The sequence below is a fragment of the Kazachstania africana genome, chromosome 3 (assembly GCF_000304475.1).
Source record: "Kazachstania africana CBS 2517 chromosome 3, complete genome".
NCBI lineage: Eukaryota > Fungi > Ascomycota > Saccharomycetes > Saccharomycetales > Saccharomycetaceae > Kazachstania > Kazachstania africana.
The window spans coordinates 1,301,601-1,325,659 of NC_018942.1; the positions used below are offsets into that span (position 1 = coordinate 1,301,601).

The following is a 24,059-nucleotide window of genomic DNA, read 5'->3' on the forward strand; positions in this document are numbered from 1 at the left end:
CTCTAGTCACGTGAAATCTCTGGTCACGTGAAAACCCATATATTTAGAATAAAATACGCCATTACCAACCTGTATAGTTGGCACCTGTTATCATAAGAACATTTGGATACGGTATCTTTCTGCTTCATTTCCACAGAGTTCAAAGTAAACTAGAGGAGAAGTTGAGCTTCACCTAAATATCTTGATTTTACAATATAATATAAATATTTTTATTATACACTATACCAAGTATTTTTTTCCAATTATTGCCTCTCAAGTAGTCCTTGTAAACCGACATTATCTAGTTCATTCATTGAAGTAGAAATGTTCAATGATTTTATTGTTTGCGCTATAAGCCTTTCACTTAATCTATTGCGACCAATATTTAATGGATAGTCATGCTCGTCAAATGTCTCGTTAAATTGGTCTTTCATTTGATTGCCCATTCTACCCAAATTTCCAGTTGTGACACTAAAACTCAATAAATAACGAATTACAATAGGTAAAACTAACCTTGAATGCTGGTTAGAAGCTTGAGTATCATTCCTAGCAATCTCTAAATACCTCTCAAGCAGTCTTAAAGAGCATTTTGTTCTTATAATAAATCTATTCTCCTTCAGAACAATCGATTCTCCCCTAAAGTTTCCAAAACTATCAAAATCATCAGATAATAAAGTTTTAAATTCATCGCTACTCAACTTTATCCCCATTTCTTTGATAGTTTCCTGTAATGACTTGATATAGTTTTGTGAACGCCATACATTGAAATTCTTAACTTCTTCTTTAACCATATTGTATAATACTTCCTTACATTGTCCACTCAAGCTGTCCTCGCTCCGTGACCATTCCATATCCACTGGGAATATTTCAGTTTGTTTAGGTGAATTCTTGCGATTCCTATTTTCAAAGTCAAACATAGTACTGACGGAGGATTGATTATTGATTTCCCTCTGTTGGAAATCGAAATGCAAAATTTTATAAGCTATATCGGAAAGGAGAGCATAAAAGTCCAACGAAAACCATTTTCCTTCATGGACAACATGCTTGACATCCGAATGGAAAAGCCCAATAGCATGATAGATATAATCATTAGCCAAGAATTCGGAATAAAGAAGATCAAAGTTCTCATTGAATTTTGGAAAAGATACCATTTTTTTCAACCATCTCGTGAGACTGCCAGTGCAGGCCTTAGCTACCTCCCTGACCCAAAGGAGAAGGGGTACATAACTACTACTCAGAGCATTCTTTTCTTTTGTCAGTAACATAATTGCATTTAAGGGAATCAAAGTCTCATACAACAGGCGTGCTATTTCCAGATCGGTACTAGAGTAGTCAAAGCTGTAATCATCAGATGTGCTTTTGAGTTGCATCGAAAAAGACAAATATCCTTTAGAATTCTCAAGAAAGTGTTTCAGATTGTGAAAAAGAACAGACAAGTTCATATCTGAGCCGTCTGCTGGCAAAGTAGGCACGCAGTTTGTAAACATGGACCGGATATTTTTTTCAAATTTTAGCTTTCTCTGCAACTCAAGTAATTTTGAGACAATGGCAGGACAGTCGGATAACTGCAATCCTGAGTGGTTACCTGTCAGAGCCTCATCATAATCTTTTGGGGTTAAAAGGTCTTCTTTGCCAGCCTTTCTTAGTACATCAGTGATATCAGTAATTATGCTTTTTACTAATATTTCCACTTGCTTAACTACACATCCTGAGTAAGCCTTAAAATTGTTAAGGAAACCTTCATTTTGTAGTGCATTACCTAGGTTAGCGACGTTGTACACATCATTAGTGCACAAAGATGTGACAAATCTATCCATTGATAAATCTGTAGATATTTCATTTATAGAAGAACATATTTTTTCGTCATGTTTTGGACCAATGTGGTCTATAAATACAGGAAATGTTGCTTTTTTGAAATCTTTGGTTAGAAGACTTATTGTAACAGAAAGAGGCTCACTTTCTTCATTCTCGGATAGTCCAGAAACTTCAATTGAAGTCCACGGCAAGTATGCTTTATTAAGCTTTTTTAAAGAAGCCTTAATCTGCCCCTCTAGACCAGTACCTTCAAAGGATTGGAATGATAAGGGTGTTGACTGTAAGTCACCGGCATGCGACGTAAATAGGTCTTTTATGTGGCATATTATCGATTCAGACTGTGACTTCACTAATGTGTCAGCTCTTTCTTTGCTCCAAGAGTCTGAATAAACATCAGGCATGAATTCCTGACACCACTCTTTGAAATGTTCACTTTCTAGCAAAGACAAAGGACTAGCTCCACTAGCAAGTAGCATGGAAATGAACTCGGTAAAACATTCTGAAGCTTGAGTCGATGAAGCTGTTTCTAGGTTTGGCGGTTGAGGAGTTGTTGATATTTTTCTTAGTTTTACTTTAGGAGAATACTCATCTAATGTAGCAACATCTTTTGAATCTTTTTCTTGCTCTGAAACTATACATTTCAATGTATCATAGTCCTTTCTTGCGGGGCAGATGTGTTTTAAGACTTTTTCAGCGGAATTAGGGTCCAATTGAAGGTCATGGTACTTATTTATGTGACTCTGACACTTTCTAGCAGCCAATTTTCTTTGTTCGGTCATGTCACGGAAGACTACTTCATAGTTACAAATTGTATGAGATATTGGATTATAAAACTGACAAACTTTTGTTAGATCATCAAGTTGAGAGAAGAACATTAGATGAGGATTTTTATTCTTTCTCTTTGACCAAATTAGGCTCAAATTTAAATTATCTTTTTCCTGATTATGAAGCAGCGTATAGTTGAAATGGTTAGATTGTTCAGCACCATCATCATCGTCATCTGTGCCTGCTAGGGATATATCGTTTGAACCATTGTTAACTGCTTCAAGTGGGGTATGATCTTCAGATGAATACACGGAATTGGCAGTAGAAATGAGAACATTTTTCTTATTCCATATAAAAAGGGTTCCCTTTGGAAGTTCGTTAAGTAAAGTATAATGCTCAACAGGGTCTGCTAAATATAATGGGATTTTATTGGGGATATTATCTAATAATCTGATAAGGGAACATTGAAGTTCAGACTTCACGTTAATTTTCTTAGTGTGGAAATATTCGTTATCAACAACATGCGCAAATGCAACTGTTGTACCTTCGTACAAAATATCAACTTTTGTATTTGGCTGAAATGACATGAGTTGGTGGTATATATTCTGTTTGCCTTCTAGCAGACTTTGAAAGAATTTATTAAGAGTGGAAAATGGTGGATTTATATAACTTCATGTGGCATCATTTGTGCCATTTTTCTCAATTGCGCGAATAGAGAAAAATTCAAGTAGCCCGTTAAATGAAATTTTCGTGTGTCAAACTGTGTCATTTTATCCACTGGCGCTTGCCACAGACGGAAAGACAAAATTGGATTGTTAAGAAAAAAATGTAGTGTATGTAGCAGTTCCGAATAAGTAGCAATAATAAACTACACGATATCTTAGAGTTAAAGAGTATTCCATAGGTGTATTCGATTCTATACGTGGCGTCAAACTGGGATTTTGAAGATGTAACCGTTACTTCCAGACTGAGCCAACACGGTCACTGGTGAATTGCTCTTGTTTATCACGTGCCAAATATATTAAAACGAAACATCTACACAAGAATAATTTGGGTTCGGAATTTGAAAATTCGAGCCCCCTAATCATGTGATATAGATTGTCTCAATCGGGACTATCTTTAACCTTCACCGATCTCTTGAATAAAATCTTGGCACGAGGTATCAAACGTCACGTGCCACATAACCAGGCTTTCGTCAAAGCCGACATACCGAAAGCAGTGGGTGGAACGACCCTGTCTCACACAAGCGAGCCTCTGTTCAACTCCTCGGTCCATGGATGGAATTCGAGCTTCTTTCTACTCTCCGACAACAATCTCTTTTCCGACGGAATGTTAGCAGCTTCCCAAACAGGAAGAGGCCTAACCTCCATGGAGAGGTTAGTTGATACCCGGCTGCTAAGATCTTTTCTTTTTTTTTTTTTCCCCTTCACCTATTTTCTTATTTTCCGTGGAAAGTTCGATTCTCCCGGCAAAACTGCGAAGATCAATGTTTCCCCGGCGAAAAGACACACCAAGAAACAAATTTTAGGTTCCTCCTTTTATCAAATTCTTATTGATGGGAAGGCTGTAAGAAGACTGCATCAGCATCAAGTCAGTATATGGTCAGTAGTAACGACTTATTACATGACTTGTTGGCTTAGATAGAATCCATGGTGCATCTCGGAACATAAAACAATCCACAGATCGGTTTTTTAGACCAGCATATCTTAAAATAGTTTTTATCTCATAGTTGGTAGTCATTTCTATCAAAACAAATATATATATAAAACAAAATACATTCAATTGAATCCATTTGAATCTGTCAGGTGGCAAGGCAAACAGAAAATCGACTGAAAAAAGAAAAAGGTTTAATAAGGTTTATCATTCCATCTCGGTTTTTTCGTTTCTAGCATATCAAAACGAGTGTTTTTCTTTTATAAAGAGCATTATAAAGGATTATGGGTCCGAATATAAACCATACTGTTGACAATATCCCATCAAACAGTTCTTCCAAAATGGATGAGGATGACGAATATTATAAGACTTCGTCGAATACATCTTCTTTAGATTCCTCGTCTGATGAATTTAGCTATTTACCCACTGGAGAATATAAAGTCCAAAAAAATAAACCAAAGACTTATTTAAATATAGACGATATTGAAAGAGTTACTGATTCTGAAATCTTCCCACAAAAGAGACTCTTTTCTTTCTTACATTCTAAAAAAATTAAGGAAGTTCCCACAAATGATGATGAAAGACCAATTTACCCATTTTTTCATGCAAATATAATCTCTCGAACATTTGTCTGGTGGGTTATGCCCATCCTTAAAGTAGGTTACAAGAGAACTATTCAACCAAATGATCTTTTCAGGATGGATCCGTACTTCTCCATAGAAAAAATGAGCTCAGATTTCGATAAAAATATGGATTACTATTTCCAAAAGACTTACAACAAATATAGGAAAGAGCATCCAAACGCTACCGAAGACGAAGTGTACGAGCATGCCAAATTGCCAAAATTAACCGTATTTAAAGCCCTTTTTTGGACTTTCAAACGTCAGTATATCACCTCCTGTATCTGTGCTATTTTGGCAAACTGTGCATCAGCTTTCAACCCAATGATCACTAAGAGACTGTTAGAATTTGTAGAAAGGAAAGCTGTATTGAAGCATATGAAAGTTAATGACGGTATTGGCTATGCCATCGGTGCATGTCTAATGATGCTCTTTAACGGTATCCTTTTCAACCATTTCTTCCATAATTCACAAATATGTGGTGTTCAAGCAAAATCCATCTTAACAGCAGCTGCATTAAATAAAATGTTCAGGGCGTCAAAGTATGCAAGACACAAATTCCCTAGTGGTAAAGTCACTTCTTTTGTCACTACAGATTTGGCTCGTATCGAATTTGCTCTATCATTCCAACCCTTCCTTATCGGTTTCCCACCTTTATTAATCATCTGTATTGTATTATTAATTGTTAACCTGGGTGCCATCGCCCTCGTGGGTATTGGTCTTTTCTTTGTTGTTGCTGTATTCGTAATGGTCATCTTCAAGAAGATTGTTGACCTAAGAATGTCCGCTAATACTTTTACAGACGCAAGAGTAACCAAGATGAGAGAAATCTTAAATAACATGAAAATGGTCAAATATTACGCTTGGGAAGATGCTTATGAAAAAAATATTCAAGAAATTAGATCAGAAGAAATTTCGAGAGTTAGAAAAATGCAATACATAAGAAATGGTGTCATTGCATTAGCCATTTCTTTACCAAATATCGCATCCCTAGCTACTTTCCTTTCAATGTATAAAGTAAACAATATGGGCAGAACACCTGCTAATGTCTTCTCTTCCTTGTCGCTTTTCCAAGTTTTAGCTTTACAAATGTTTTTCATGCCAATTGCACTAGCTACCGGTATTGACATGATGATTGGTCTTGGTAGATTACAAGATCTTTTACAGGCTCCTGAAGAGCATTCAAGATTAATTGAAGATAGAAAACCAGATCCCGAGGTTGAAAAATCAAATATTGCTCTTAAATTGGACAATTGCTCCTTTGAATGGGATGATTTTGAAGAATTAGATTTACTAGAAGAAGCCGAAAAGAAAAAGAAAGAAAAGAAGAAGAACAAAAAGAAGAAAGACGATCCTAAAGCTAAAACTAAAAAATCATTGAAAAAGGAAAAGGAAAACAATGAAATCGAGAAAGCTTTCAGCAAATTTAGTAATTTGGATTTCGAAATTAGAAAGGGAGAATTTATTATGATTACTGGTCCAATCGGTACAGGTAAATCTTCTTTATTAAATGCCTTCGCTGGTTTCATGAATAAAACTGAAGGTCGTATCCAAGTTAATGGTGATTTATTATTCTGTGGTTATCCTTGGATTCAAAACGCTACTGTTAAAGACAACATATTGTTCGGCTCTCCTTTTATTAAGGAAAAGTATGAAAATGTATTAAGAGTTTGTTCTCTGGACGCTGATCTCAAAGTTTTACCAGCGGGTGATAAAACAGAAATTGGTGAACGTGGTATTAATTTATCTGGTGGTCAAAAAGCTCGTATCAATTTGGCAAGAGCTGTATACAAAACCAAGGATATCTTTCTTTTTGACGATGTTTTAAGTGCCGTTGATTCTCGTGTTGGTAAACATATTATGGATGAGTGTTTGTTAGATCTCTTAGAAGGTAAGACAAGGATTCTTGCGACACATCAGTTATCTTTGATCGAAAAGGCAGATCGTGTTATTGTGCTTGGTACTGATGGCTCTTTTGATATTGGAACTGTCGATGAATTGAAACAGCGTAACCAAACTCTTACCAATCTTTTGGATTACTCAACGACTGAAAGGGAGAACGAAAATAGGGATGAATCCCCTGTTGCTGATGAAGAAAATGATGAGTTATTGATTCAAGAAGAATTGAAAATTCAGTTGCTACAAACTACTACAAGAAATGAAGATGCGGAAGATGTTTCTGGTGGAGACGGTCATTTGATAGAAAAGGAAGAAAGAGCTGTTAACAGTATCGGATGGGAAATTTACAAACAATATATCATAGCCGGTGTCGGTAAGTGGGGTTTCGTCGTTATTCCAGCTTACATTCTTTTCATTGTGATAACCTCGTTCTGTCAAGTTTTTTCATCCGTTTGGTTATCTTTCTGGACTGAAGATAAATTCCCAACTAGATCACCGAGCTTTTACATGGGTCTATATTCCTTCTTCGTCTTTGGTGGTTTCGTTTTCATGTGTGTACAATTTACCACATTATGTTCTATTGGTGTTTTGGCCTCAAAGTGGTTAAATTTGAATGCTGTACATAGAGTATTGCATGCTCCAATGTCATATTTGGACACCACTCCATTAGGTCGTATTCTTAACAGATTTACCAAAGATACAGATAGTTTGGACAATGAACTAACAGAAAGTGTTCGTTTAATGTTGTTTCAAGTCGGCAATATTGTTGCTGTCATTGTGATGTGTATTGTCTATCTGCCTTGGTTCGCTATCGCTGTTCCCTTCTTATTCTTCATGTTTGTGTTAATTGCTGACCATTATCAAAGTACTAGTAGAGAAATCAAGAGATTAGATGCTATTCAGCGTTCGTTTGTCTACAATAACTTAAATGAAGTCCTTGGTGGTATGGACACTATCAAATCATACAAAGGTCAAAAGAGATTCCAAGCTAAGTCTGATTATTTAATCAACAAAATGAATGAAGCTGGTTACTTGCTTGTTTCCGTGCAAAGATGGGTTTCGATCTTCTTGGATATGGTTGCAATTATTTTCGCTTTAATCATTGCTCTGTTGTCTGTTACAGGGGTTTTCTCATTATCCGCTTCTTCCGTTGGTGTTTTACTGACTTACGTTTTACAATTACCTGGCCTACTGAACTCTGTTTTGAGAGCTTTAACACAAACTGAAAATGATATGAATAGCGCAGAAAGACTTGTTAACTACGCAACCAAACTTCCCTTAGAAGCTGCTTATAAGAAACCTGAACTATCTCCTCCAGAGTCATGGCCTTCAAAAGGTGAAATTAGATTTCTTGATGTTGATTTTGCTTACAGATCAGGGTTGCCAGTTGTCTTGAAAGGTCTTAATCTTGACATCAAAAGCGGTGAAAAGATCGGTATTTGTGGTCGTACGGGGGCTGGCAAATCTACAATCATGAGTGCCTTGTACAGATTGAATGAACTAACTTCCGGTAAGATCTTAATAGATGATGTTGATATCAGTACTTTAGGTCTGTATGATCTTCGTAGAAAACTGTCCATTATTCCACAAGATCCAGTTCTATTCAAAGGCACCATTAGAAAGAATTTGGACCCTTTCAGCAATTATGATGATTCTCTGTTATGGGATGCTTTAATAAGAAGTGGTGCTATCGAAAAGGAAAGTGTAGAAAAGGTCAAATCTGAGATGGTGAATGAAGAAGGAACACATACTGACATGCACAAATTTCACTTAGATCAATTAGTCGAGGAAGAGGGTTCTAACTTCTCTTTAGGTGAAAGACAAGTGTTGGCATTGACAAGAGCACTAGTTCGTCAATCCAAAATTTTAATTCTTGATGAAGCAACATCGTCAGTCGATTACGAAACCGATGGTAAGATCCAAAAACGTATTGTGGAAGAGTTTGATAATTGTACCATTTTATGCATCGCTCACAGGTTGAAAACAATTTTGCAATACGACAGAATTCTAGTTCTAGAAAAAGGTGTCATTGCTGAATTTGACCAACCTTTTAAGTTATTTTCTGATAAAGACTCCATTTTTAGAAGTATGTGTGAAAGGTCTAATATTACAGAATCCGATTTCAAAATTCAAAAATAGATACAAATTTTGCTCATATTAAAATTTCTTATTTCACTCCTTTGTCCCTCCGAATTATAGAAACTTTAAACTTACTATACTACTCCCAGCGAGTTAATTATTAACTATATTAATCATTTAATCATGTATCATATTATTATCCATTAACATATACAAAATCCACAAACATATATAAAATCCATTAATTACTGATAATTATAAAACTTTTTTTTATTAATTTTTTCTTAATTAATATACATCTATATACATATATTTCGCCTAGAATAGACATGTTCAAATATCATTATAAGGGAGTAAAGAAATTTATGTCAGGCAAAAGATATGACTTTAACTACGATGAGGAGCATATAAACGTTCTTTATTGATTTTGTATTCTTTATTCAATCTTAGAGCAACCTCTTCTAACTTTGTAATTTCTTCACCCTTTTCAACTATCAAGATGGCTTTGTTCTCATCAAACTTAGCTGGGATTTCAAATTCATCAATGACAGATTGAAGGACTTCTACAATTTTGTCAGTTGGCAAATCGAAAACGGTTGATAAAGTGCTAGTTGAAAATTTGCAGTAAAATCTTTTGTATGTGAAGAAGTATGACTTCAATGATTCGATTTGGATCCTCTCGGTAAGAGAGTCCATAACAGTTGAAGCGTTCGGTAAGAATTTCCAGGCCTTGATGTTTTGTAGATACTTGACTGATTTTTCCCATTCACCCTTTTGCATTGATTTAGCAGCATACATGACAAAATCTCTGGAAGTCTCTGGTGGACCTTGGAAAGTTGATTTGTCATGATGTTCTAGTAGACGACGGATGGATTTTTGAGAGTATGGCAACCTTTTAACTTTAATACCTGAGTAATAGGCAGCCATTTGTGGAATCTCGATGATTAAAGAGCATGTCATGAAAATGACATCAATTAAATCTAAGTTTATGTGTTGATGATATGGTAGGCATTGTTGTTCACGTTCGTCAATAGTGGAGCTGACTCTTTGTAAGTTTTGTTGACCCAAGATTTCTTTCAAATGAGTGCTTGCTAATAACTCATTCAAAACTTGGTGGCATTCTTCAATCAAACATGATTGGAATGCAGAAAGACCTAGTTGAACAACTACCCTGTTGAATAAAATTTGTAGGGATGAATTGCTCTTACTGATATCAGCTTGGATATTAGAATGTAGTAGCATTTCCTTGGCAGTATGGAAATCGTCATTTAATGCAGTGAAGTAGACACGGTATAAGATAGCACGAGTACGTAGGAAAGAATCTTCTTGTTTAGTTAAAACGTCAGAGATAGTGAAAACAAGTCTTTTAATGTAGTCATTATCCACTGGTCCATCGTGAGCGATGTACTTAGATTTGTAGTTAGATGGTATGGTTTTCCAGGCGTTGGTTTCGATGAAAGTGTTTAATCTTTCAGACTTGTAATAGATATGATCTAGTCTCTTAACGAAGACACGGGATAATAATCTTTCCTTCTGTTCTTCAGGCAAGATAGCTTCTAGATACAGTTGAGTTCTCAAAATTAAGTTGTAAATAGATTGTTCATCTCTCAAACGAACTAAGTAGTCACTTGAATGTGGGTCGATGTTTAATAAGGATTTGTTGAATTCATCATCTAATCTTTCAACGAAAGAGAAGATGGAACCCAAGATTTTCTTGATACCATTTTGATCAGCTTCTGGTTCATCTTCAATTGATTCGCTAGGAAGAGCCAATTCAGTGACTTGGTAAGTGTCAATGTTCTTATCTAAAATAGAAAATAAAGCCATGATGTCATTGTAAGAAGCTTTCCATTGCTCGATTGGTTGATATGATAAGTTTGAAGAAGCATCAAATCTTGTTGGTATTAAAGTCAAGTAGGCCATTATTGATTCGTAGGAAGTTTTAGCGATGGATAAGGATTCTTCTAATATTTTGATTAAATCTTGTTGGTTAGTGTTTTTCTTACCTCTAGAGTCAATGACAATACGTAGTGCGGTGAAGAAACTAGTTTCGGAAGTGGCAGTAGCCAAAGAAGCTAATGTCTTAGCCTTGTTGGCACCGAAAGGAGTTGCTTCCATGTCTGCAACAGAAGATTCAAGATCAACGGTAGCTTCTTTATCAAAGAACTCTGGATCTTCTTTTAACTTGGCCATTAATTCTTCATTTTCTCTGGCAACTTTCTTAACTCTTTGTCTAACGGTGTTGTAAGCTCTTGCCACTGCTTTATTTTTGATTTCAGATTGATCGGTAGAACCAACCAAATCCTCTACTTGACCAACAACTTTGATGAAGATTCTTGGAATACCCATGTTTTGTTGTTGAGCTCTGATCAATAGACGACTGATTAAGTCAAATTCATTTAATATGGTTACCCAATCTTCAGACATTTCAGCAGTTTCAATTTTATCAAATACAGCGGTCATTTCATCTAATAATTTATCCTTAGCAGATTTGACGACTCTTTTACCTTCTGCATCAGATTCATCAGAACTTGAATAATCTGCATTTCCTTTTAAAAATTTATTAGCAGTGGAACTTCCACCTTTTCTGAATGCAGATTTCTTGAACCAGTCCGGACCATATGGTTTTGAGTCAGAATCGTCTGAATCAAAATCAGATTCAGACTCAGATTCATTAAATAAAGAATCATCAGATTGATTATCTTCTTCACCGGAGGAAGAAGATAATAATTCCTCTTCAGATGATGATAACAAATCCTCTTCTGAAGACGAAGTAGCACTATCATATTCATAAGTATCTGCAAAGAAACGAGACATTGTCTTGCTGATTATCTAGTTTCAGTACGGTGGTTTCTCTTTGCAAAGACAGGTTTCTCTTTATTAAAACTCTCTTTATTCACTAAGAGTAAAACGATGATGTTCACCAATTTTTCTTTTCTCTCTCTTCCCTCTAGCTGAAAAATTTTTCAATCAGGCGAACGTGCTCGTTTTGTACGTGCGCGCATTCATTGCATCGAAATTAAGAGAAGCTCAATATTACAACTGTAAGAACGTCTATATATGAAGAATAGTATATGTAATGGGATCTAAAGTGGTGGGTGAATGAGACAGACTGACACTCTGAGCTATTACGTTTTATAGAAAAAGCTTGTATCTTAAAAGATGTATATAAGAACTTGAAATATATACATAAAACGTCAAAAAAAATTTAGAAACAAAGAATGTATATCATAAAAGAACCTTATTTAATTGGTATCGGATATTTATGAGTGGTGATGCTGGATGGAGCTCCTTAACTGGAAAAGTCACAGGATAGGGAGTATTTCAAAGAGTCGTCAGAAGTCCAGACACCCCAGTGTTTTTCAACATCACTCGTACCAGAAGTGTTTGGCTTCCAGTCTTCGTCAAAGGCTTCAAAAACGATGACATCGACACCCCACGCTCTCATAGCACAGATACCTTCCTGCCAGAATTGTTGGGCGTTTTCGACGGATGGGTAAGAACTTTCATAGTTGGTACCATCGGTTGGCCAGCCGGTTTCACCAACCCAGAAAGTGATATCGGTAGAACCCTTTGTAGTTTGGATGGTTTGTAAAGCTTGCATAATATCGTCAAAGAAAGAGTATGAGGCGTTACTCATGGTTTGACCTTGCCAGTAAGAGAAGGCGTTGGCCATGACGAAGTCAGAAGCTTCAATAACGGCAGAGTTGTAACCAGCAACGAGAACATTCCAGGAATCGACAGTACCGACTTGGACACCCGAGTATGAGTTACCTTCAGAGTCATCAATGGAGGAAACTAAAGTACGGATTTCGTCAATCTTGTCAGCTAAAGAGGAAGCAGATAGATCGTCACGGTATAAAGCTTCAGAACCAACGATGAAACCAGCAACGGTAGATTTCTTGATAGCTGGAAGATAAGTAGACAAAGCGGTCTTTTCTTCAGAGAAATGGGTGTCGTCAGTTGGCCAGACACCGACAAAGACGGTGAAACCAGCAGCTTCAGCAGCAGGACCCAAGTTTTGTAAAGTGTTACAATCAGAAGCAGCATAGACCTTGATAGTAGTAGTGTAATCCTTTAAAATGGCTAAATCGTTTTCGTAGTCGGAAGTAGCCTTACAGGTACCATCATTGTTCTTGACACCGATGTTGAAGGCCAGTTCACCCATGGCAGTGACCTTGGAGGCAGCTAGTAACAAACCAGCAGCAGTAGTAGCGAAAGTAGAGAAACGCATCCTTGATCTAAGTTTTATTTCTTGCTGAGTTGAGCACAATGCAATCGAAAGAAACAGTCGAGGAATCAAAAACTGTATCTTTAAATAAGACGGAAATGCTGTTTATTTATTAGATTCTAAAAATAAGTTGTAGCAGAATATGCTGACGATTTTTTTTGCTCGAGGAAAAAAAGCAAGTTCTGGCGAGAAAAGCAACGCAGGCCCAGAAAAGAAACGGTTTTGAGATGCACAGGGTGATGTACAGATGTAGATATAAATATATATATATATATATATATTTATATAATATATGTGAATGTCTGGAGGGTGAGGTCTGTTCAATATATCTTCTTCTTGCTGTCGATGGAGAGGTCGCCAGCACCGGTGTTTGTGACCAGGAGTAAGGCACCGATGATGCTTAGATTTTGGAAGAACTCGTATTTGAGATAGTCTCTCTTGGAGTTGTCATAGAACCAGTAGTTGTTCAAAGTGATGTCGTAGAATGCTAGGATGAGGCCGAGCATTATGGAGGCTAGTTTAGTCTTGTAACCAGCTGCAAAACAAGCAGTGAGGATCAGGGTAAAAATCACTGTGATCCAGGACTTGGTAAAAGTGAACGTAATGAACATGAGAACAATCAGTATTCTGCCAGCAAATAAAAGGTAGCCCTTGAATTTTTGGTCTTTATCTTGCAATTCTGGTAGCATGCCAAACGTGGTTTTGTTTTTAACAATGGAATCACTGAAAGCAATTAATAGCCCACCAATGACACTGAAAAATCTGAGCACATATTGGAGATCCTTGAATAAACCGTACACTAATCCTTGCAACATAATACTAGCACAGAGACCTGCTGTAGCATAGTTTGTTTGTTTCCTGGCTATCAATAATGTGGCACCAGCTGTCATTGTTAAAGTACAGGATATCAGGAAAAAGGCCACGAAGAAGTACGGATACCTCTTCCAATCACATAAATAGAACATTTGGTCCTTCCATTGGCTCACTATTCTCCAGGAATCTTCATAGAATGTAGCAACAATGAAAAATCTTGCAATCGATGGAATATATGGCTGTAACTTCTTAACCACAGATTTTTGAGTGAATTCCTCCGCAAATTCGTTTAAACTGTCCATTGAATTTTGTAATCTCGTAACCATAGAAGGGCCTCCCTTTGGTGGTGATCTTATGGCAGGTTGTGCTTGATGTTGTGGAATGGTATTCATACCATTGAGAGATGTAACGGGTCCCCTGTAAGACATAGTATATCGATGGTCTGTTTGGACAATTGGTGTATCTGCTAACCGATCATTCCAGCCTGTTCTTATATAATTTTTGATCTCGCTAAACTTTTTTTTCTAAACTCTCGAAAGTGTTGACAGTTTCCTTTTTTAGTAGTATATAAGACTTTTCAACGGAATCGTTTATATCGAATGGTTACAGTAACTCTTCTGGAAGCCTACTTATTGCATGGCACACACATTTTGAACCATTCATGATTTTTCGTCTAGTTTTATTTTCTTGTTTGTGGATATAGTACTTTTTTATGAAATGTGGTCAGAAAATGAATTCATGTGAGAACTGAACAAAAATTTAAGATAAATTAGATATATGGATCTGAATCAATCTTTTTTGGTGATTTCACTAGCATAAAATATATTATTCATATTCGACTACCGACAAATTTTCTTCTATTAAACACTTGGTTTTGACTGCTCGACTTCTTAATTTGGATTTTGCTCTGGATGTTGCGTAGCATTTCCAATCCTGCTATTATTCATCAGCAATGTTGTGAAACTTAGTTGTAAAAATGGTACCTCTACTCCTGGAAGATTAGTGATATTAGACTTGTTTGTCAGTTGGCGCTTGCCATGTTCATTATTTCCTTTTGAATGAGCTGCGATGACACATTAGATTGTCCCAATAGAATAGCAGAAATTTTCTTCGTTACATGTGTATTCAATGTATTCCAAGCAGCTTTTCCTTATCTAGCAATAGGTTATTCCAAACATGTCGATTCTGTATATGCAGGTAATGGATTCGGTCGCTCGACACTTGCCTGTACTTTCCCATTATTCGGGAAATCAATATATAATAACTTAGCAACCGGTGACTATCCCGTAGGCTGAGGACCATTGATAATTGGATTTATGCCACCGGCGATAGCATTATCCTTTTTTGTTCCATATAAATATGGCGCATATTTACGTTCAAGATCATCTTTCACAGGTTAATATTGTTAAAATTTACTATACCTGATATTCCATAGATACCAAGATCAAAGAGTTCTGCAAAGTATATAATATACCTTTATTGTCTAATATATCCTCTTACAAACTATCTAGCCACTGAAAGAATTAATTCTTTCTTGAACTTTTATTTATTAATGTCAGGCTCATTTATATGATTTTAGTCTAGTCCTATGAAGCTCATGGGTCATCTAAAAAGAAGGACAGAATATAAATTGAAGACAAGTCGCATAGTTTCGCAATTTTTTTTTGTCTTACAGAACTGAAAAATATTTACCCATTATGCCTATTTCTGGTTGTTTTTGCAGATCTTGAAGTTCGATCCTGCATATCTGGAAAACTGTAAAACACTTGATCAGTGCGGTCACTTCAACCGATATAATCAACATCAGCTATCATCTGAAACTTATAATTCAATATAATTAAAACTTTGGTGAGCAACATTCGAGATTTGGTAGGTAAAAGCGTTTCTTCTAGAAATGTTGGCTTCGTCAGTTTCAAATTGATTGATAAGAAAGCCTGGAATATTGTGAAATCTAGAATTAATGAGCAGCTCCATGAACATGGCATGTGGGCTACTCCTTACCTGTTCTACAATAGAAAAACCTTCCTTGACTTTTCAGGCCGCTACTCAAACCATCACCACAATCCGAATCAATTAAAGGCTGTGACAGCGAAACCCTCGATGGAATAGAAATGCATTCAATGAACAAACCTAGCTCTTGCACTTTGGAGATAACTGATTTAGAACTAGCTGAGACAAGGGCTAAAACAATTGAATTCTATCAAAAATCTGTCAATGATTACTATAGAGCACAAAGCTCTGTCGGAGAATTATAAGAGCCAATGTGGACATTATTAAAGGTTGTCACTTTCCAACCTTCGCAATTTCTTGTAACTTGAAAATACTGTTTGATTCGTAACAGAATGATTGAAAGAGTTTTCTTGAAGTAGTAAACCAAATAAATCTAGTCAAAGACTTAAATCAGAGTAGTTCTGGTTTGAGAAGGTGAATATTCTTTGTTATTCAAAAGTAATATATGATGTCAAACAAGTTTGGCTAGCCGAATTTATTTATATAAAATTAGCAATTAGAATGTCGACTATACCCTACCTTTGCAATTGACTTCATCCTCTGTGTGAACATTTTTTAGAGCTTCTCACCAAGTTATAAAATTTTTCTGTATCTCCTTTGTGGTTCTCATTGTGGCGCTTTTCATGTCCTTTGCACCATAATCCATAAAACTTCGAAATAATTAAACTATGACAGACCCCCCATATCCATAGTTTCCAGCTTCAAAGTTTCAGAGCTGCTGCCATTGCGTCTAACCTTTGTCAGATGGGATGAAATTAGAAACCAATTCAGCAGATATGAGCCGCTCAACCATTTGCAAGGGCAGTTTTTTGAGCAAAAAAGAGAAACACGGCTCCTTCTCTCAGAGATCACCCCATATCTATTTAAATTTTTGAACGTTTTACCAATATCCCCAATTCATGGTAAACAGCCGAGTTTCCATCGACTTTATCACCAAATACCAGCGCAATAATAGCAACATTACTATCAATCACACTACTCTATCGCGTTTTGAATGCGTCTAAGGGATCGTACTCTAAACTTTCCATATCTACGATACCTATAATCTTCAAATCCCATTGTGATATTCATATTAATAAACCAATTTTGAAGAATGCCAAGGTATTCATGACTTTATGAAGGAATGATGCATTGGTGAAAGCCTTCGCCACAGAAGCTAATGACGACGAGGATGAAGAAAAGCTTCATCCTCAATTTCTTGGTGAACGGCATTTGTTAAATGGCCAATAAGGATGCTACTGTCCACCACGTTCAGCTCCTGGCCAAGTAATTTGATCTTAGAGGGACGTAAAATATACATAAACTAAAACAAATCTCTTGTCACTGGTAGATCCATCATATATATCCTGTTGTAGAACTTTTTATTTTTGTTATAAGTCACTCTGAAGTAGAAGAGACGAGTATCTGAGTCGATATACAGGTTTCTGGAAGTACCGACTATAGATAGTACACTCAACTATGTAAATCTCATTAGAAATCCCGTTGAGATCCGTACGCTAGCCATGAGGAGCTTTGTCATCTTATTGATGAGTTTGATGACCTTTGTCTGATCTCAGCTACAGAGGCATCTTCTGGCCTCCTCCATTTGGAATAATGTGGGGCGACATGGCATTGCGGTAATATTTGAATATCCTATTTGTCATGGGATCTTGCTGCATAAGCTCAATGCTTTTATTATCTAGAACGGTCATATAAGCAGTTACAGGATTGCCAAAAGTAAACCACTCTCTCAAAGCTGTTTGACACGTATCGAATTCTATGTGAAGATCACTCTTAATCCGTGAAATAAAATGTAGCGACAGAGTCTTGCTAACTAAACTCACAGAACCATTTTCCAAATCTGGTATGACAACCCAATATTAGAAATTGTGAGGTATTTGATGGTTTATAGGTGTTAATGAACTATATACAGAGTTAAGTAGTCCGGTTTTACCTTCTTATATAAGAATATCTCGTAGTATGGTCTTAAATATGTGTAGGTTGTCGATATATGGTTGATTCTGCGTAGGGAGCTTTTCCAGACGTAATATGACTATAATTAGATTGAGTTATGCGGACTGTCACAGACACTGGCACAGTAAAATAGCAATATTATATTCTATTTTTCTTAAAAAGTAATATATAGAACAGAAGAAACTTCCAGCTGAGAGAAATATCTGGAAGATATAGTTCTTCACATGCGTCTAATTTGAGATAATTGTCAAATTGTTAACATGCACCGTTCTTTCTTATCTAATGTTGTCTTCCAACAGATATAAAGATGAATCGCCTTCCAACATATCGCCCCACTCTGATGTGGGACCTCATAGTCCGAATGATCTCTGGAGTTGGGAAGATAGATGTTACAACTTTTTCCCAGTAGTGTTAGATTGGAGTGCTGTGGTACTTGTATGCTCTTATTCCTCGATTATGATTGCGTTTCGATAAATGATTCAAATGATTCGAAAGGCAGAATGGTGTGGGATGTTGAATTGAGACAAATATCAGTTATTTTAATAAAAGATTAGATGACTTGTGCATCCGCCACCATAAGAGATGCTTGGCTCGTTGGATGTGTCTAATTTAAATGGAAAAGAGGTTGATACGAATGCAATCAAACTCATAGTTACGCATGTTTGATTTACAAGTTCCACACGAGTGGTGGTCTCTCCAATTATTTTGATTGGCACAGAAATCGAGAGTAATATAACCATTACACAAAGGAGAATTGGTTGGAAGATGTTGGTTTTTTGCTAATGTTGAATTGCCTGCGATGCTCATTGTTGCGAGCGCTGACGTTCCTGTTGCTGCAAAAGGGGATATATATGTCCAGTGATACACCTAGGAGGTTCTCTTGATCTGCAAATAAATCAAAGATCGAATAAAGTCTCTCTTGATGAATGTTTTTAATTACATACCATTCATCTGGATTATGGTTGAAAGTAGTGATCAAATAAACCATCATGAACACAAGAAACGCTGTACTCAGCTCCAGCGCTTTCACATCGCCTACGTTTCCCTTTGCAAAATGATGCACTGCCTTTATCTCCCAGAAGTCTATTAATTGTCCCCAGAAGATAACTTATACTGACATTAGATCAAGCACGAGGGTTGTATCCAATGATTCTACCGGATATGCACAATCCTTATATACTGAGTTCCCGTGTCTATTTTTACGTCGCAGGCATTAATAGTTTCATCAACAGCACCTTTCAAGTGTCGCCGCAAGGAACTCAGAAATGGTACTCTAACTGAAACGGGTTGAACGGCTTGCAAGCAAACGTAGCTGTTGACATACCAAGATGAATCAAATTATAAGATGGATATGCTGAGGAGACAATGGCAAAGAGATAAACTAAGCTGAAAGAACCGGTCTAATCGTCCTATTACTTTAAGCCTGAATTTTGCCAGCGGTATATTCTATAGTTGGAAAGTCTGCTAATTGAGTTTCTCAATAAATTTTTTATTTCCAGAAGTTGCACGAGCATTGTTCTCAAATAATTTGTCCCAAATAATCTAGCTGGAGAGTGTACATAATCGTTTTACGAAGCGAAATAAAACCTACTTTTTGGACCTTCCACATTTACTTTTGACACAAGGAATTATTTAAGAAAATGGCAACTTTCTCTCAGACCCTGAAAATCAATGGAAAAATGCGTAATATTCCGTTTACGAGACACCGTTTGCAGCCATCGACCAAGAGTTCCTGTTGATTTCATGGTCTGTTGTCGTGGCCAGTTGTCGAGCAATTCGTGATGCCATGTTGGTTGCCCAATGATACGCAACAGCCAGAAAAGCGTGCACAAAATGAAGTAGTCCGTTTTTAGTTATTATTCATTCCAGAAATCTGTCAATTACTGATAAGCGAAAAGTCCAGGGAACGAGAAGGAGATTAATAATCGTTCCACATACTCAAAAAAAGCAGCCAAAGTCTTGCCCTGAGCTGCTCATATCAAAAACTACAAAAAGTTCTAATTTAGTTAATGAAGCATGTCTCTGTTTTAGCAGCTTATAGAGGATACTGAACCCACAATTGGAACATGCTACCATTTCTTCTTTTTTTACCTTTCGCTACTGCGAATAGGCTAGTATATGACATTTCTGACATGGAACTTACGCTCCAAGGGGGGGGCAGTGTTTGATGGTCAAGCGCCTAACTTAATGGACCATAGGGGCACTTTCAATGTAAGTAACGTGATTGGAACTAATATGTCCTGGTCTGCTTTTGACCCTGCTAAAGGACACATCGAGCAGTCCATCTTAAGTTATGATTTAGGAGATGGTTACAATTTGGTTCATGCAAAAAATGTCATTCTCACTGATAACGATACTACCGATGCATGGTTGGCAGCTGATCAAAACAGTACTATAAGCAATACTGGTATCAAGAAACGAGATGATGGGGATACTTGGTATACCACCTATTGTAAGTATGCCTGGGATACAATCAGGGTGGAAGTCACTACTTTTTTTTACAATATCAAAGATAACCCAGCCAGTTTTATTGCAGATCTGACCACTGCAGCTACAAATATTGCAACTATGATCAAAAATGGTTCTAAAAAAAACTCTTGTGGAAGTTCCGATGTGTATTTTCTAACCGAAGATGGTGGAGGGAAGTGGGAAGTCGCTTGGTCTAGTTGGACAACAGGAGAGAACTGCGATACCACTGCCCAATGGAATGAAATTGCATTTGCACTACGTAATTGCATTAATGACTCTGAATATGAGCATAAAATGGCCCTGTGCGTCAGAATGAACCATGGAGGTACATGGCATGCTGATGTGAGGGTCCAACGGAATTGGGAAAAAGCGTACTCAAATATTTGGGATATGCCATGCGGTAAAGCACAACAGTCAATAGTAGTAGATGATGGTACATGCCAAACTGATTATGCTAAAGATTTGTGAAAATGGGGCCACGAAACTCTACACTGTTCATTCATTTTATTAAATTACAAAATTATAAAAGGGGTTTCTTTCGGCTATTCAAGGTCAAACATTTTGTTAGTGCCTTTAAAATTATATCATATAGAATTGTATATCAAAGTAAAATTAACAACTTAACACTTTGTCACTATAAGTACGAGTAGTATAAACTTATAATCCTTTGTAATCAATAAAAAATATTTATTATATACAAAAAGTTGACCTCAGATACGGTACCTTATCGAGTCCAATACCACTAACTATAGTAAAACCTCAGTAAGATATCCGGATCATGTGTGTTACCAGTGTCTTCACACATATACATCTTATAATAATCAGCTTTCCACGTACCATTAACATCATTTGCCAAAATCTCATTTAGCTGATTTTTTAGTTCTTCACTCGTATGGAGGCTCCCACTTTCTCTAGTTGGCACATAAATTGAGAGCAAGAAATCCAGTGCGTCATGAAGAGTACAATGGAAAGTCTTGGTGTTTGTTACTATCGCGTTTGTCGTAATGCTTGCGGGCACTATTGCTAATGCTCCTATAAATTCAGAAGAAGGGTTATATATTAAATGACACATCTAGAAGGTCCCCTTGTTCTGTAAATAAATGGGCAGTTCGTCAAATCTCTCTTGACTAATGAGTTGTCAATTTGGTACTATTTTCCGGACTCTAGTTGAGAATAGTGATCAAATAATAAATTAGTAACACAAGATAGGTCATACAGGCCATTAGTGCTTTCCACTGCCTAAACTGTCTTCTTCGAACTGCTGTTGTGTTGACACCTTTTACAGTTCCAGTTGGTGTCGCTTCATCATACCAGTGGATATATATTGACATTAAATTAAGCACGAGAGATGTCGCTAACTTATTAACTGAACTTGCACAATCTAAAGTTGCAGAGTCGGAATGGTTATCCTTACAGTTTTTACATGCATCTATCCCTGCATCAATAGCAGAACTGATTGATGCGTAAAAAGAGCCCCACCAAGCTACTCTGACCGCAACGGGTTTATCATCTTGAAAATAGGAGTAAATAGTTGTGACGCCTAAATGAATGTAATCATAATATGGAACTGTTGCAATGGCAGCAACAGTAAACGAAGCAAAGCAAAATACATAAATTGAACGCATTTTTACTCCTCGGTCGAGTTAATAATGCTGGCTATAGTGGGCCACTTTGTTAAAACTCTTAAACTTCAACAACTTTTCGATTACTAATACTCAGAAGAAAAAAATTTGCTCTGAAATAAACTATGATGTTCAAGTGTGATGAATTTTCGTATGGTAACATACATTTCTAGTCAAAGCATGTGTTTTGTTCAAGACCTCAGAGACTGTCAAAGACTGCAGCTTATGAAAGTAACTGAATGTACTTTGCAACCCTCTATTATATCAGTACGGCTGCTTAAATCTCATTCAAAACAAAAGACCTGTTATAAAAACTACTCGTAAAATGTTGCTGAGGTTATAATTACCATGCAAAGATATAAAGAAATCTAGCGTTATTTCACATGATATAATTATAATTAGTATAAATACCAAAATTTGCGGAATACAGAAAAAAAGCTTCGAGCAACGACGACATGCATTGCTAGCGTATAAAAAGCAGTTCTGGCAGTTTGAGCCATTTAATACGACCAAAGATGGATATAATAATAGGTTTGTTTGTTCATATTTCTCTCTGTGTTGAATCATAGACGCACATCTCTCGAGATGACTTTGCCAATTTCAAGAGGCAAAGAAAAGTGCGCACAAAAGAGCTCATGTCATTACGTTCTCTCAGTTAAATGGTCAAGTTCTCTGCTGTGCGAGTGCTAGGCAAATGAATGTCCCGATCCGAGCTGCAGATTCAAAAAAAGAAATTTTTGTGTGCCAACCCTTTTTGGAGTTTCTTTTTTTCACGTTTTTTATGTGCCTACAAGTTGACGGCTGTCAGCATCGGCTATTTGAGACAATACTTATTGTGGTACGAGTATTATTCTAAAAAATCCTCCGGAGGAACGACAGTGCCTTTTGTGCTCCCTTAACTACATGACGCCTACTATAGCGTAACAAAGTGTGATATTAGTTATAATCGGCCTAACATTCGAGACTTTCACGAAATGTAAGATGACAGATTAGATTCAGGCCGTTTGGAATTTCCATATTAAGTATAGTTGCCAGTGATATGAAGTATTTTCACTAACCTACCTGAGAAGATATTATGTATCCCCTACATCATAACTGCTAAATTCGATATGTTGCCACACACGATTATGACGCGTTCAAATCGTTCTCATGTTCAAAAGCTCAGGTATCTTAATCTTCTCTCTGTCAAGGCATGATATTCGAAATCTCATATAACTTGAAATATAATCTCCCATTCCATATTATAAGTCTACACTTTCACGTAACCTCTCATTACCACCTAAACCCTGAACCACAGTCATTTGATGAATTCTGTCATATTTTACCTGACAGCGGCCCATGCAATGGTGACATACCCCACAAAAAACTTCAATCTTAAAGCAACAACCTCAAATACAGAATCAAATAATGTATAACGTCAAATCTTCAACGGTGTTCCTTCTCTTAAGAGAACAAACACCTAATACTACCACATGAACTAGACATTCCTCCTTTCTATACGTTACCAACTCCATCACGTTTTTAACAAAAAAGAAATAATGTGTGGGAGAGCTAATAGGCTACACTTCAATAACCTCGTTAACAAGGTCCAAATCTAGCTCTTCTACAAAAACAGCTGAGAACATCAACAGCTGTAACCGTTTATAACAACAACTAAATTAGCTCGATGCCCAATGCCTTTTTCATGTTGGAACAGTGAGCAATCAGTTGCAGGAGGCAATGTTTTTTGAAGAACAAAAACAAACCGCGATTGCTGCTCCCAGAGATCATTTTATATCTATCTGGCACTATCTAACATTGCATCAATAAAGTTACTCAATCCTAGGTACAGCGACTATTTACTCTAGGCTGTGTTACCAAATAGCTGCTCGAAAATGGAAATTTGTGCCGATTATAGTGCTCCACCCAGCTTCTAATTTATATACTGTATTGCATATCTGCGACTCCGATAGTCTTTAAAATGCATTTACCATTCATGATATTAAAGCCACTTCTAAAGTCTGTCAATGTAGTCAGCGCTTTTGGGAAGTGTAATGCCTGTGTCTTCATGAGGAATCCAAAATGAAACCAGTAAGGAGATTTCAACTCCAAGTTCACAAATTAACCAAACTCAGCAATTCACGCCCCTGCAACTTTTCTTACTTCCACCTC

General features: G+C 36.7%; 7 protein-coding genes across 7 annotated transcripts; 2 read left to right on the forward strand and 5 right to left on the reverse strand.

The window, feature by feature from the left end:
* Positions 1-242: 242 nt before the first annotated feature.
* KAFR0C06500 (uncharacterized protein) lies at positions 243-3,146 on the reverse strand (the record flags this gene model as incomplete). The annotated part of the gene is made up of 1 exon (XM_003956732.1): positions 243-3,146. One exon carries the CDS (start codon positions 3,144-3,146, stop codon positions 243-245), a length of 2,904 nt encoding a protein of 967 aa, XP_003956781.1.
* A 1,350-nt stretch (positions 3,147-4,496) lies between these two features.
* Positions 4,497-8,870, forward strand: YOR1 (ATP-binding cassette transporter YOR1; the record flags this gene model as incomplete). Its single annotated transcript, XM_003956733.1, has 1 exon — positions 4,497-8,870. One exon carries the CDS (start codon positions 4,497-4,499, stop codon positions 8,868-8,870), a length of 4,374 nt encoding a protein of 1,457 aa, XP_003956782.1.
* Positions 8,871-9,197: 327 nt separating this feature from the next.
* On the reverse strand, positions 9,198-11,627 carry NIP1 (translation initiation factor eIF3 core subunit c; the record flags this gene model as incomplete). The annotated part of the gene is made up of 1 exon (XM_003956734.1): positions 9,198-11,627. One exon carries the CDS (start codon positions 11,625-11,627, stop codon positions 9,198-9,200), a length of 2,430 nt encoding a protein of 809 aa, XP_003956783.1.
* Positions 11,628-12,102: 475 nt separating this feature from the next.
* BGL2 (glucan 1,3-beta-glucosidase) lies at positions 12,103-13,044 on the reverse strand (the record flags this gene model as incomplete). Its single annotated transcript, XM_003956735.1, has 1 exon — positions 12,103-13,044. One exon carries the CDS (start codon positions 13,042-13,044, stop codon positions 12,103-12,105), a length of 942 nt encoding a protein of 313 aa, XP_003956784.1.
* Positions 13,045-13,361: 317 nt separating this feature from the next.
* ERV29 lies at positions 13,362-14,282 on the reverse strand (the record flags this gene model as incomplete). Its single annotated transcript, XM_003956736.1, has 1 exon — positions 13,362-14,282. One exon carries the CDS (start codon positions 14,280-14,282, stop codon positions 13,362-13,364), a length of 921 nt encoding a protein of 306 aa, XP_003956785.1.
* Positions 14,283-19,935: 5,653 nt separating this feature from the next.
* On the forward strand, positions 19,936-20,754 carry KAFR0C06560 (uncharacterized protein; the record flags this gene model as incomplete). Its single annotated transcript, XM_003956737.1, has 1 exon — positions 19,936-20,754. One exon carries the CDS (start codon positions 19,936-19,938, stop codon positions 20,752-20,754), a length of 819 nt encoding a protein of 272 aa, XP_003956786.1.
* Positions 20,755-21,449: 695 nt separating this feature from the next.
* Positions 21,450-21,911, reverse strand: KAFR0C06570 (uncharacterized protein; the record flags this gene model as incomplete). Its single annotated transcript, XM_003956738.1, has 1 exon — positions 21,450-21,911. One exon carries the CDS (start codon positions 21,909-21,911, stop codon positions 21,450-21,452), a length of 462 nt encoding a protein of 153 aa, XP_003956787.1.
* Positions 21,912-24,059: the final 2,148 nt, after the last annotated feature.